Source organism: Tigriopus californicus, chromosome 8, assembly GCF_007210705.1.
Source record: "Tigriopus californicus strain San Diego chromosome 8, Tcal_SD_v2.1, whole genome shotgun sequence".
In the NCBI taxonomy this organism is placed as follows: Eukaryota; Metazoa; Arthropoda; class Copepoda; order Harpacticoida; family Harpacticidae; genus Tigriopus; species Tigriopus californicus.
This window is the reverse complement of record NC_081447.1, coordinates 6,628,750-6,642,601: the sequence shown is the minus strand read 5'-3', so window position 1 is coordinate 6,642,601 and position 13,852 is coordinate 6,628,750. Positions and strand designations below refer to the sequence as shown.

Here is a 13,852-nt window from a genome sequence, read left to right as displayed (position 1 = left end):
ACTGTACTGCATGGGACCAACATTCTAGCAACGTTTTAACGTACTATACTCAGAGAACTAGCCTTAAAAGTAACCGATGTTCATAGTATGGGAAGGAAACTGTCTGCGTATGATTGAGTTAATGGTCCAAAAGGCGAGCGGCGCTGTACAGTTCTCTACACGCCACGATTTCCTCTATCCAACGCCGTATGGTCATGTTGCCCGGGATTGATGAAGGGATCAAGGTCGCCTTGGTTCATGGAACGCTCACAGCATTCAGTCACGTTTTTACATACAGCCTCCTGGACTAGGAACCTACATACATGTATTAAGTAAAGCGTGCAAGAGAAGATAGGCAGACCTCTGCAGTACATCACGTTTGTTCCCGGCACAGTGCCAAGTCATTCCTTTTTCTCTGAGGGGAGGCTCCAAGTCTGGATGTACAATAAGAGATGTACAGTCAGGAGCATTGGCATAACGTATGATTGAAGGGATGAATATGATGACTAGTTTATAGAGATCATGTCACATATTCCAAAGAATCATTTCTATTATTCATTCCGTTAGCGTCGTTGAAGATTTGGTTGAGACCTCGACAAGGATCTATGAGTAGTTGAACTTAACCTGCTTGGACCTTGTGATGGCGTGTACATTCTAAGACCCGATTTTTTCCGAGTCAGTGCTTCTTCTAATTGGGATTCCAAGGTAAAAATTATATCTTCCGTCCATTCTCCGGGATGAATATTGTTGGGCTGGCTTGGTACAATTAGTCCCTCAGGAAACTTGATTTCTGATACCCGTAATCCGCCACTTAACATGAAAATATTATCGTATCCTCTTTGCACCAAAGTTGTCGCCACACTTGACGCAATATATTCATCATAGTCGTAAACTATGACAATTTTCCCCTTTCGATTCCGATAGTCTCTCATTGATTGGGATTCAAAATTAATGGACCTCGACAATCGAGCATGAGGATAAGATTCGGCGGTCATTAGATGACTGCGCTGATACTCTTCTTCAGAGCGCACATCAAGCAATAAAAACGGAGACGAACTGAATTCGTCAATTTCACTTTTTCTATTCTTGAAAGGCTCGTCCAGGTGGATATCAGCTTGACCCATGTATTGAATGAGATCAGCAACGGAACTGGATCGATTGGAACCACCGTGATATTGACGGGATATGGGTTTTCCACTATGTACCACTGATTCCACACCTCGGAATTCTTCCTCATAATGAGTGTCTGTGTCATCATCAATATGGTTTGGGTAATGCAAGGATTCTATGTCTTGTTCCAAATATTCGTCGCCATTGCCAATTGCCGAATCCACTTCGCTTGATGACAGCGATTCCAATCGGGCTATATCGGATTCCTGTATAGAGAGTTTTGCCACTTCCAACATGAGGGTTACCAAAGAGGTAACAGATATTCTTCGAAACACTTCATCCGGGCGGAATTTATAGAACTGTCTGTTCTCTTCTAACCTAAAAAAAGCGTGCTGATGGTCACTACATTGGTCGAAGAGCAAAAATCAATCATTTGAATCTACTTCTCTTGTTGGATACGAGTGTTGTATCCTGTGTCCAGTGTGGGTTTCATGTTGGCATATCGCGGGTTCTTCGGGATTTTCATATCTAATGTTGGAATTTTGGGCTTCACTTTTGACTTGAGTCGCCGGGAGCTCATGATTGAATGGGTTCAATAAATTGGTTTTGGTTCCACAAGAATATTGAAGCTATGTTGTGTTACAAGTGGTGTTCTTTCGTTGGACCTGAAAGAGGAAAAGGAATGCAAGGTTTGGACCAAACTTGGTTTTTCATTCTTCATTGATCCAACAACGAAAGTCAAGGTGGACAAACGCATGAGAGTGTCAGCAACTCATTGAGAGGAGGGAACACGGGACGCATGTTCCAACTCCTTTTGCAGTTATCCTTGAGCACAAGGCAAAATGAAGGGCAAATGTTTGCCCTCAATTTGACTGTGGAAAGAAAGCTTACTCACAAGATGAGTCTCAAAAATTGAATAGGTGCCAAAACAACAAGATTGCGCTTGTTATGTGTTCCACCAACTGAGCAAGTGTCAAAATCCATCCCCACCTTACACGGCTCCAATCTGGAACCATGCCTGTGAGACCAAGTCCCAAGAGCTTGAAACAGAGCAGCCTCAATAGTGTGGCCAATCACCTCGAAATACTCTGTTACGGCTTTGCAAAGGGCACCAAGGGTTTGTCCCAGCTCATTGATTCGGATGGAATCAAGAAATGCCCGAGTCCATTCCACGATTGGCCCGGCAGTTTGCTTGAGGATCTCAGCAATACAATCTACAGTCGTCGGGCTGGGCTGGCCCATCTTCTTTATCCCGTGATTCAGCCCCAAATGAGACACTACGATATTCAGATTCATGGCAGCATCTACGTAGCCATGGACTTGGTTTCCAAGCGATGTAAGGACCTGATATCCTTGAACTTCGCGTTCAGTGTCAACTTGCCGCCCATGTACTACACAGAGTTCTTTAAACATTTTCGCCATCTCACCAAGCTGAACTTGTTTGGTTCAATGGTGGATGATATCGCGTTTGGGTCCATTGGGAACAATTGCATCAATCTTTTGGAACTTAATGCAGGAAAAACATGGATAACCAATTACGGATTGAAAAAGTTGACCTATGCAGAAGACGGAATGACAGTTTTATGCCCAAAGATGAGACATTTGGTTGTGACTGAGACGCGAGTAACGACGGAAGGCTTATCCGAATTTCTACTCACACATCCAGATATGATTAAGCTTGAACATGAAGAATCACTTCACTTAGTGGGGCGATTTTGGATGAAAAGCACGCCTTCAAAATTGATACAATTGTGTTCCACGGGTCAACGCGTTTCACCGTGTGAATTTGAACACGCCATGGCTTATTGTCCGAATTTGACCACCCTCAGTATCACGAGTGCCGGATTGGGAAATGAGCACATCTATCTTCTCATGAACATGAACAATCTCACGTCATTGCACCTAGGCAATCTCATGGCGGAGAGCTTCAATTTTCGAGAAGGAGTGGCTCCCGTCCTCCAAAGTTGCGGCCCGGCCCTACAGAAATTGGTCTTGGAAAAATTTACAGAAATAGATGTGGGCTTGATCGGCGATTTTTGTCCTCAATTGGCTCATTTGGCTCTCTCTTCCATAACCGCATACACACCAGTTCTAAATTTGAACGAAAACCACTTCCGAAAACTCCGAAATATCGAATTTTGGAGCCATCTAGACGCTCACATTTGCCCATCTGTGATAAAACAATGTATGATCAATTCCACCTTGGAAAGAGCCCTTTTCCAATGTGTCGGATCCATTACGGACACTTTTTTATTAGAGCTCTTAGACCTAAACCCTCAGCTCAAACTGGAAAATCTAGTCTTTGACCGATGTCATGCCATCTCTCCGCGACTTCTATGGCGATTCCTCCAACTCCCGAATCAATTGTCCATTCTGCGATGCTGGAATTGCCGGGGCATCACCTCGGTGGACAAAGACGAGATCAAAACCGTGGTTCGAGAGGAAAATCTGTGCTTGTATTGGGAATGGTACCCGTACATCGAAGAAGACCACGTGATTCCACATGACCGACAAGAATACGATCACGACGAAGCTGCACAAAACTAAGATCGAAACCTTGTTACGGTTGTTACCTCTAGCAGAATAAGATACCACCGGAAACACAAAGGAAGATTTGTTAGCAATGTGTGAAAGGAAACACTTTTTTCCGTTGGATCAATGCGTGATAGAAACATCTCAAGCCAGGTATTTTGACATCTTGCTCTCCACATGGAACAATGACGTTTTCCGCGGGCTCGCCTGAAAAGAGATTTGTCTGCCTTAATAGCCCTAAGAGAAGAAGAGATCAGCCTCCAGAGTCAATCCCGTCAATCCTGTAGCAAGGCAGCCAGGCAAGGCGGGAAAGTACTCTATTTCAATTTGGTTCATACATATCCTCCAATCACGCAAGAATAAATCAAACTGGAGATACGTTTACGTTTCGAATACGAGAAACGATATAGGATTGGCTGCTGTAGCGTTTATTATCGAGTAAAAAAGATGATACTCAGAAACCTGGAATAGGTAACATAGTAAATTGGTGTCACACGGGATCAAACATTGTAAGATTTATTTAGACACCTACATATGTATATTACTGACAACAATGGTTGAGATCATATTGCGACAAATGTGCACGGACACTTGACTCACAGTTGGTTTGACACGAGACACCAACAGATCGAATCTGAAGCATATCTCTAGTTCAATACTTCGTATAGAATCATGTAAGTAAATACAAAAAGTTTCGTTGAAAAACAATCCAGTAAAAAGACGGTGGAAGATTGTCTAACAAAAGCTAATGGATGTCCACTTGATGCACGGTGGCTGACACGACGATTTGATTGGGAAGAAGTCCACTGAGTGGAAGTTGGGTGGTGTTGGTGTTGGTGGTGTTGGCTGGATTTGCCATCAATGTTGCTCGTTTTAGAGCTGAATGAGGCTCAGAATTACTGTCACTTTCTGAGGAAACACTTTTCCCGACATGGGACACAAAGTTTCGGGCCACTGCGGACCCAGGTTTTCCATAAACGGAAGACGGTGTCGGAGAAGATGCCCGAGACGATATTCCAGACGTAACGCTCTGTAAGCTAGGGGGAGGTCGGTAGGATAATCGTGCACGGCTGGGACCGGATTGCTCGTAACAAGGGCTGATTTCTGATTCGATATCGCCCATCGGGGTCACTGTGGAGTAACCATGATCTGAATCCGTTCCGGGAGGCGGACGGCGATATTCTGGATTCATGTTATACGGTGATATCAAATTTCCGTCATCGGTGCATTGCAAGGCCACGGCATTGTAGTGGACTCCATCCAGGGGTTGGGTATCTAGGTGGTCATCCCCGATGTCCTCAATACTGTGCATGGTTGTGCGTGTGTTGTAGCTATCCGAGCGAATCAAACGAGAGCCGCACATCCCCATAACGCCTCCATTGGTTTGACGATTGCGATAGCAAAAGACGGAAAAGGCCATGAAAACAAAGAACATCACAATGCTCCCCGCAATAGAGCCTACAGCGGATGTGTCGTTGAAATCAGCTCGATCCCTCAGCATTTTACTACGTTTGTGAATTTCGTATGGACTGGCTGTCCCAGCCGCTCCGCGAAAGCATTGATGCTTGTCACCGCAAAAAGGCTTGGATAGGGGCACAAATGAAGGAGAAGACATTTCGGGATCGACTTCTATCTCCACTTGACACCAGGAGCACTCTGGATCAGCATTACAAATATCCTTGGCTATAAATGACGAGCATTCGGAAAGAACACATTTGGGTAGAGCATTGAATTCGTCGTGGTTGAAGGATTCCATTATCATAGGCGAGATCTCTTTCATTTGCTCTTGTCGGGGACAAAGAGGTAGGTGAGCGACGGTGGCGGAGCCTTGGTCAATATCTGGACATTGCTCACGTCGAAGTGGACATTCGCACGGACATTCACAACTATGAAGTGCTTCTCGGATGTCACTTGGACAGTAGAGACATTTTCGACTGTTGATGTTGCATGGACAGAATACATTGGTAGAGTCTCGAGTATAGTTAACAACGGCCATAAATAGGTTAGTTGATTCAACGGCCATCACGGAGTACCAAGAGGACTCTGAGTCCTGAATGATTTGATTTTGTTTTTGATTGAAACGGTAGTAGCTCTGGAGAATTTCATCAACAATGCTTTTGCAAAATTTCTTCTCGGCAAAAGATTTGTAATCTAGGAATTCTTTCCCTAGTTTTGGCTCTTGTTGAAGGATATGAACACCCTGAATGGGACCAATGTAGACAGGATCCACCATGAGAGGATGATGGGACAAATATCCGTCATGGCCAAATAGAACACATTTAACGTTCAATTCTTGACAGTCGCTCACAGATGAGTGCAAGATATCATCCAAGAAACTCAAACCAACGTCTGCCCCGAAAACAATATAGCTCGAATTTTGAATTGCTAGAGCTAGACTGAGTGTTACGATGTAGCCCGCCCCCAAGGGGTCCAAATAAGGTGCAGTAAACATGACGCGATCAGGATTGCGTATGGCATTAATGAACCAAGTTTGCTGGGTGAAGTCCAACCCTGGGTCAAATTTACCCGGGAAACATACGAGAATGCCGGATTGGGTTGCAACGTATCTTCTCACTAATCCCGGCGATGTCTTCACCTCTCGTTTACTACTCAAGAGCAAATCCATAGTCTTGGTGAGGGTCACAACGTCTCTTTTGATATTGGATTTGAACCCAGGGTTGGAAATCAAACCAGTTTGATCTGCAAAGTAGGCTAGCCAATTTTTGATCAATTGGTCTTGGTTGTTCATACGATGACGAGGCGGAAGAACGAAGGCTGAAGGTGCAAAATGGAGTGAACTCGTCTGCATCGTTGCCAGGGAATGATAGAGTCGACAAATCCCCTTGAGTTCAGTTACATCATGCGTTGGATACAGAGGCATAGGCAATGATAGTTGGTCAAAATCTCCGGGTTGGTAGGAAAATCTCGCCCGACTTGATTCGACAGGGTCCATGATTAACAAAGAGACGTAATTGGACTCGTCAATCCATTTCCAGAGCAATCTCAATGTACGTTGAGGATTAGAGTGACTGAGTTTCGATTTCTGAAGTCCTGGTTCAACGCTCATTTGACCTGAGCTTTGGCTCAGCACTGCTTGCTTGATCTCCGACCAATTTTTCAGTTGCATCACACTTTCGAAATTTGCTCTAGTATACTTGAACTCGGAAAACACGAGTGGGTGGTATATAACGTTCAAATCATAAGGAGACTTTTCGGCCAAAATCACAAACGAATCGACGGAATGAGGAAACTGCAAATAGTCTTCCAAGAAGTCAACCGCACTCACTTCGAATCCATACATCAAGTTTCGCCAATCCGGAACAGGCACAACCTTTGAAAAGGTGAACGTAGTTTGGGCTCTTAAGGGCTCCCATGACATCAACGGCGACTGCTCTTCAAGCTGAGGTACGGATTGCTCGTCTGCCTGATGGAGTAGGTTCCCCAAAACCATGCCAATATTCTTGGTGGAATTGAGCATAAACGTATTCACAACTTGCCAATTGGCATCTTCTTGGTTGGACCGTTTTTTGGGATGCCAACGCGCATGAAATTTGGAATCCATGCCGGGAGAACGGATTAACACTTTGTGCACAGCGATCTTGGAAGTCGTTTTGTGGCTAGTTTGGCTCAAGGTCCGCCAGAAATGAGTGTGATTATCGTTATCAAGGTCCTTAGAAGTGATCACAATCAAATTCAACTCACAGTCTTCAGGTAAATTTAGGGTATTATGTAGGAGGGTAGGAATAGCTTTTAAAGCCATGCTAAGGTCACTCGGAGAGGACGAGGGTTGAACCACATTGATGAACTTCAGCAGCTCTAATTTGGCTTCTGGAGAAGCGGGGACGAGTTTTTGAAAACTACAATCCGGTGAGAGGGGAAAGTACATCCCATCGGATAAGGCAATCACACCCCAACTATCGGATTCTGACAGAATCGCTCCTACATATCGAACCACGCCCCGGGCTACCTCGAATTCATCTAGGCGAAGATCGCGATCCAGGATTACCAGGATGGGCCTTGGACCCGGCTGAAACGTGTGACGATAGGCATCACGATGTCGGGTGTCACCACTGAGTCCACAAACACCCGCTGATCCCAATTTCGAGGTCGGGTATTCCAACTGCCGCCCGGCTTGATCCATCACAAATTGCCATCGCAAACCGTGTCCCGCGTAAGAATGCATTTGGTCTTGAAAGAGTTCCGTCAATCGGGCTGCGGGCCCTGAACCCCACACGGATTGGCTCGGCAATTGGCAAGCGAATCCCGCGTTCACGCCCATGCCAAAGGTCCTATCATGCTGAAGCTCATGGGCGTCGACATCGCAGCACGCCAGCACATTCAATGAATCGGACGATACATCCAAAGGGTGAGAGTCCTGATCTGTGAGGGCCGTATGCATGGCGTGGGTCGAAGATCGTAGGATATCTCGATAGAGACTCAATCGGCTTTGGAATGCCTGATTGACATCTTCCCACAACTCCGGCAGGTGGTAATCATTCAAGGCCGAGCTCGGACGTTCTCGCATCCATTGGCTAAAGGACCGGGGAGCAAACAGACTCTCCACTTCATGACTAATCCGTCGATGAAACTGGCGATATCGCTCGGACTGAGTCGTGGCTTGTTCCACGTTTCCCACGCACAATCCGATCAAGAGGAGAACGCACCCCCACCCCATTCCTTGGATTGTCACACCCATGATTGTTACAGTGAGCTCGAGATCCGGATCCCTCACCACTTCCCGTACGTCCCAGCCATACCAAACAAAGAATCAGAGCAGTTGGTGTTTTTTACTCCCAATCCGACGTCCTTGAGAGCCACAAAAACTGGTTGGATGGTATATAGACGTGTTATTTTTTCGTGCTAAGCCACCCAACCCGGGTTAGGGCATTGGGGACCGGTAAGCTTGGGTGGATCTCCCTTGGGGTCCAATGCTAGGCTGATCCTAGTGTTTACACGCAGGGACCAGAGAGAAAGACAGAGTGGATTGGAGGCACTCTGTTGACCCGGCGTGTCGGGTGACGTTCACCGGAGCCTTAATTCGTATCTAAGGCCAGGCCAGGCAGGGTTTGATTACCAAAGACCAGCCTTCCCAGAGGGTCTTTCCACCATTTACTTGCCCTGTTTATCAAGACTGTCAACTTGTGACGTCACACGGTCCTATCTGCCGGATCTGCACTCTTTGAAATAAAGGGGAGGGACTAGAGACCCTGGACCTCTACTACGAAATGAAAGGCGAACACTGGCTTTCAACAGCTGAAGAATGTATTTTGGTGTCTAGTGACTCATGAGAAGTCAATCACCAGTGTGGCCGGACTGTGAAAGAATAAACCAAATACTGATCTTAAAACCTAGCCTTGGCTAAAGATTCTGAAAGCAAAGATGAGCCAACTTGATGCTAGCGCCACATGGACTGCGGCGGCGGAGTGACGAAGTAGAAAACAATTAAAAAAGCAGCACTTGCCCTTGAAACTAACCCAGTTGTCTTGTTTCAGACAAGCTCCAAATTAAAAATGACAAAAAATGTCTCGGTTGAAGTCAAATCTCAATCATACTTGAGTTCTAACAAACAAAATACTGATCAAAAATTTTATTCCAGCAAAAAGAACCACATAGTACCACAATTGCTATGGACAACGATGGCACCTCACAACAAACTCCACAATAACTTCTTTTGGATTGTTCATATCATAAAAAAAACATATTCGTGTAAAGTTTGGTAATACATCAGTTTGATTTGTAACATTCTTTCTTATCTGAATGCTTTGAGTTAATTGATCAATTTTATTTTGTTCTTCCCGTACTGTCAAATCTTTTTGTCAAGATTGCCTTGCTTGTGTAATCTATATTTGAGAAAAACTACCACACCAATACAATGGATTTGGAATATTGAAGATATTGAGGGCTCCTCTTCATTCATTACATACTATTGAGGCAAATTAACAAAGAACATACATTTATTGCATTGCTCTTAAAGTTGGATTCTTTTAGCCACCTTTTTCTTGGGACTTCCCTATTCTATGCCCAAAAGCTGCATTCAACTGTTTTAATATACTGTTTTTTTCTGTTGCTTTCTAAAAAATAAGCCATTATGATAACAAAGAGGGCAAATCTAATGTATTGTTTTTACATTCAAACATTTACTTGCTTCAAATGGTGAATAAGCATGCATGTATAAACAAAAGCTCTCAATCCCTTCTGAAGGTTGGCTTGATTCCACCAACCATAGCATCCTTGTCCATACTCTTGACTTGCCAGAAACAACAAAAAACATTATGGCCAATTTGGCATTGTTCAAACCTTTTTGGGAAATTTCACATACTCTGCCTTCATATTGACAAATACCAGAGCTAACTGCGTCAGGAAAACGAATTCATCAAAGATTATACTTTTTCTAAATATTAGTTCAAACTCACGTACCAGATTGATGATTTGACTAACCATCAATGGAAATAATATGAATTATTTTTGTTTCAAACAAGACTTTGACTAAAGTGTGCTGGCCATCCTCAAAAATCTTGATAAGAAGCAAGACAGTTCTTGTATTTTGAATCCTATTGGGTCCGCCTTAGAGTGAAAAAGCAGCAGAAAGCAAATTTTGAGGTGCCATGATCCTGGATAAAGTTAAATTTTCCCATGGAGTCAACTGGATCCTGCCAAACGGCTCAAACAAACCCTAAGAAGTGTGACATGGTTTATGTCACACTCAAGGAAGCTGAAGCAAGACAGATCCTCGTTTCTTGAAAATTGTACGTCCTTAAGATCCGTTTTTAAAAATTTCACATTCCACCTATAACATCAGATGAGTACATTAATGCACTGAAGCGTTGTTTGGAAGAGTAAACTACGTTCAACCGCATATGGTTGGACTGCTATTGTGTTTGTTCTGGCTCTTTCTCAAGGCCATAGATAACTTCACATATAGATCAATCAAGGGCGCTGCGATCGCATGTTTTCGTCTCAGCTGTCGCTGGTGGAAAAAATGTTTTATTTGTAGTCAAGCTACTTAGGACAACTATGGTGCAAATTTGAATCGTTGACGCCTCGTCCAAATTCAGAGTAGAAGCCCCTAATAAGACTCCTTGTCAAGCAATTGCTCTCGTCCAGCACGCTTCATAAAACGGGTTTGAGTAAGTTGTCCGACCACATTTTTAAGAACGAAATTTTGAAGAGGTTAAAATGGGGCTCAAGTTAAAGTTTTCATCCATGTGGTGGAAACACTTAACTGAAACGCAAGGAACAAGCCTGGGTTCAGGCTGACCTCCAGAGGTGTCGGAATTACCTTGTTTACGTATAGGCGCAATCATGTCGCCCACATTCAAGCACATTGTTGGGAGATTGAAACGAAATTCCGAATGCCTCATCATTGCGTTGCAATTTCGGATACATTTTGTTACACTTTCGAGATTTTCGAGATGCGTTGCTAAACAAGGGCAATCAATAGAGTACATGATTTGCTCTACGAATGTCCAAATCTTTTTTTGACATGTTACGTGTATTATGCCCTTAAAAGCATGTTTTTTATTATTCTACCACTCTTTCTACCTGTATATTTGTAAGATTCAAAAGAAATTAAGATTAAAGAGGAATAACAAACGTTTCATGATAATAATTCAACTTGCCTGAAGCGAGATTTAACGAAATATCTTTGTCCCACTTCCACCAGCGTCAGCTGACCTGAAAACATGCTCATGCGGTACAGCTCCTGTTGAACTTAAGCATTCTAGTTATGGTTTTCTATGCTCAAGGCCCATGATTTGGTGCTATGACATCTTGACTCTGGACCAATCAGCGTGAACCTTTTTATACGCGGAGATGACGCGTCTTTTACATGAGTGTCACTGATCTCACGGTCGCCCTGAATTTTGTTAGGGCCCAAAGCAGCTGACTTAAAGTCCAGCATTCTCTGCTGTGCGATCGAGCCTGTGCGAGATGATCTGTGTGCCTTCCTAGTCATGGAGTCCATCCCTGAGCTCGCGCTCCACCACCGGAGCTGATTTTTGGACAGCCACGCCTGGACAGGACTGGCCTTGTTTGTTTACATTTTTTCTGCTACTTATTTTTAGCTACATGTTTGTGGTTGGTTAATTGGTTAGTTTTTTGGGGAAGTTCACAAAGCTTTCGTGGTTTTGATCTTAGATCAAAAAGCTTCAAAAGCTGCCGCATCTAAAAGTCAGATTAGTACAAATTGGCAAGTAGCCAGGTTTGAAAACATTTCATTTCCTGATTATGGCCCAATAAATGCTCTTGCAAAAAAAGAACATCTGGATTGCAAAATTGAGAGTAAGACATTTTTTCGTTGCTTTATTTTGCAATTAATAATACTAAACACAAATTCAGTCACAGTATTTACTGTTTGAGCTAGACTAGACATCTTTTTGTGTGCCCTTTTTCAAAGAGAGGAGAAGTAAAATATCATCACACAACCTCTTTCTCGACAAAACCTTCGAATGCATCAAAAAGCTGAGCGAAGTTGTGAAAATTCCTGCATTTTAATTGTTATACTAAAAGCAATCAATTGAAAGGTTACTGGGGCATTCCACGTCAAGTGGGTACACCCTCACGGCACTTTGTCTCAGAATCTCATGAAATTTCGCATGGTCAATGCCTAGGTTAAAGTAGATTCGCATAAAAAAATTCAGCCCCATGGGATTAATATGGTCTATTCTAGGGCCATGTCCATTTGGGGCCAAACCACTTGGCCATCGGTGTTTGAGCTGCCATAACTCCGGCTGTAGTTATCCAATTGAGATGAATTTTATATCAAAATACTCCCGGGACAATGACCTTTTGATAACNCCATAACTCCGGCTGTAGTTATCCAATTGAGATGACCTTTCCAAAAGCATAGATTTTAGCGCCAGTTTCAGGACTTCATCACTCCAAAAGGTTGCGTGATAGCGCCTCTAAGATGTGAAAATAGTTGACCTACGCTCACAAAAGTCTTTGCCAAATCTAAGCCCAAGGAGATCCCATTTTTGTTTTTGTAACACATAAAGAACAAAGATAGAACTATCCACACGCCAAAAATTGAGAAAATCCGGACTATGCTTTTGGAAAGGTCAAAGGACAAATAAGGCCATTACACGCCGAATTTCAATCAGTACATTTGTTTCATCCAATTTTTATTCGAAAGGTCATTTTCCCGGGAGTATTTTGATATAAAATTCATCTCAATTGGATAACTATAGCCGGAGTTATGGCAGCTCAAACACCGATGGCCAAGTGGTTTGGCCCCAAATAGACATGGCCCTAGAATATGTCCTGGTTGGCCTAGGCACCTAAAACTTGTTGTGTGACGTTTTTCAACGTCAACGAACCAGTATGCCAAAAATTAGCAAAATCGGAGATTACTTGCCGTGATTTCGTCAAAAAGTGTACCCACTTGACGTGGAATGCCCCTACTTTGTTTATTTTTTGTCATGCACACTTCTTCTTGGAGTGGACGGGTCTACCAAAAAGGACATGGGCATCAACCAGACCGTCTTTTATTAGACCCAAGGCGAGTTTCTTAAAGGACTTACCCCAGAGTTTAGTTCTTGGCATGAAAACGATGAAAATACGCTGAACAAAGTGGCGAGAGAATGCTCATTCTGAGTCATGTCCAAGCCTTAACTCCGAGGTAAGAGCGTTTAAAAAACAGGCCTATGAGTCAACATGCCTATCCCAAAAGGTACAACGTAAGGCAATGATCATTTCATCCCTGATGCCTTGCAGCGCGCCCTGGCCTCATTTTTTTATTCAGTCAATGAGAACAATCTGAGTCATTTCTCCCTTTGCTTTCACATTCTTCCACTTAGAGAAAAAAGCAAAAATAGAAGAATGAAGTGGCAAAAATTTTAAGCATTCAAATTGCACTTATGGTTGTAAGTAGAAAACATGCGACATTTCTCCAATTACAAGATAAAAGATAATTACTACCTAAAACTTCGAACACGATCTGGCACTGGTGTCCTGGATTCAAAGTATAATATCTTTTTATTTCTACTCCAGCAGAATATCATCGGAATCATTGGAGTAATGCTTTTGACATGTTTGGATGAGGCGATCCAAATTTACCCATTGTTGCGATTTCAGAGGACTAGAATCACCTGGAAAACAGTCTTTTTTATGCATGGGTCAAAATCTGGTTAATTTGTAATCCAATTTTGTTAAGGATCTTATTGTCTGAAATCAATTGAAACTATAGCATTACGCTTGTTTTTAGCATGAAAAATATGTGTTACATCCCAAC

At 43.3% G+C, this 13,852-nt stretch overlaps 3 protein-coding genes across 4 annotated transcripts; 1 reads left to right on the top strand and 2 right to left on the bottom strand.

Annotated features, from left to right (window-relative positions):
• Positions 1 to 499: 499 nt before the first annotated feature.
• LOC131885863 (centrosomal protein of 41 kDa-like) lies at positions 500 to 3,826 on the bottom strand. Of its 2 annotated transcripts, none has more exons than XM_059234050.1 (3): positions 3,663 to 3,826; positions 1,533 to 1,754; positions 500 to 1,467 (listed from the first exon to the last, which is right to left on the bottom strand). In XM_059234050.1, exons 2-3 carry the CDS (start codon positions 1,667 to 1,669, stop codon positions 543 to 545), a joined length of 1,062 nt encoding a protein of 353 aa, XP_059090033.1. In that variant the 5' UTR covers positions 1,670 to 1,754; positions 3,663 to 3,826; the 3' UTR covers positions 500 to 542. The 2 variants fall into 2 exon arrangements, with proteins under 2 accessions (XP_059090033.1, XP_059090034.1); XM_059234051.1 differs by lacking the exon at positions 3,663 to 3,826 and adding an exon at positions 3,568 to 3,590.
• On the top strand, positions 1,765 to 3,669 carry LOC131885860 (uncharacterized). The gene has a single exon (XM_059234045.1). The coding sequence runs from the start codon at positions 2,104 to 2,106 to the stop codon at positions 3,634 to 3,636; it is 1,533 nt and encodes a 510-aa protein (XP_059090028.1). The 5' UTR covers positions 1,765 to 2,103; the 3' UTR covers positions 3,637 to 3,669.
• Positions 3,827 to 4,033: 207 nt separating the features above from the next.
• On the bottom strand, positions 4,034 to 8,784 carry LOC131885855 (VWFA and cache domain-containing protein 1-like). The gene has a single exon (XM_059234039.1). It carries the CDS (start codon positions 8,315 to 8,317, stop codon positions 4,367 to 4,369), a length of 3,951 nt encoding a protein of 1,316 aa, XP_059090022.1. The 5' UTR covers positions 8,318 to 8,784; the 3' UTR covers positions 4,034 to 4,366.
• Between the last annotated feature and the right edge of the window lie 5,068 nt (positions 8,785 to 13,852).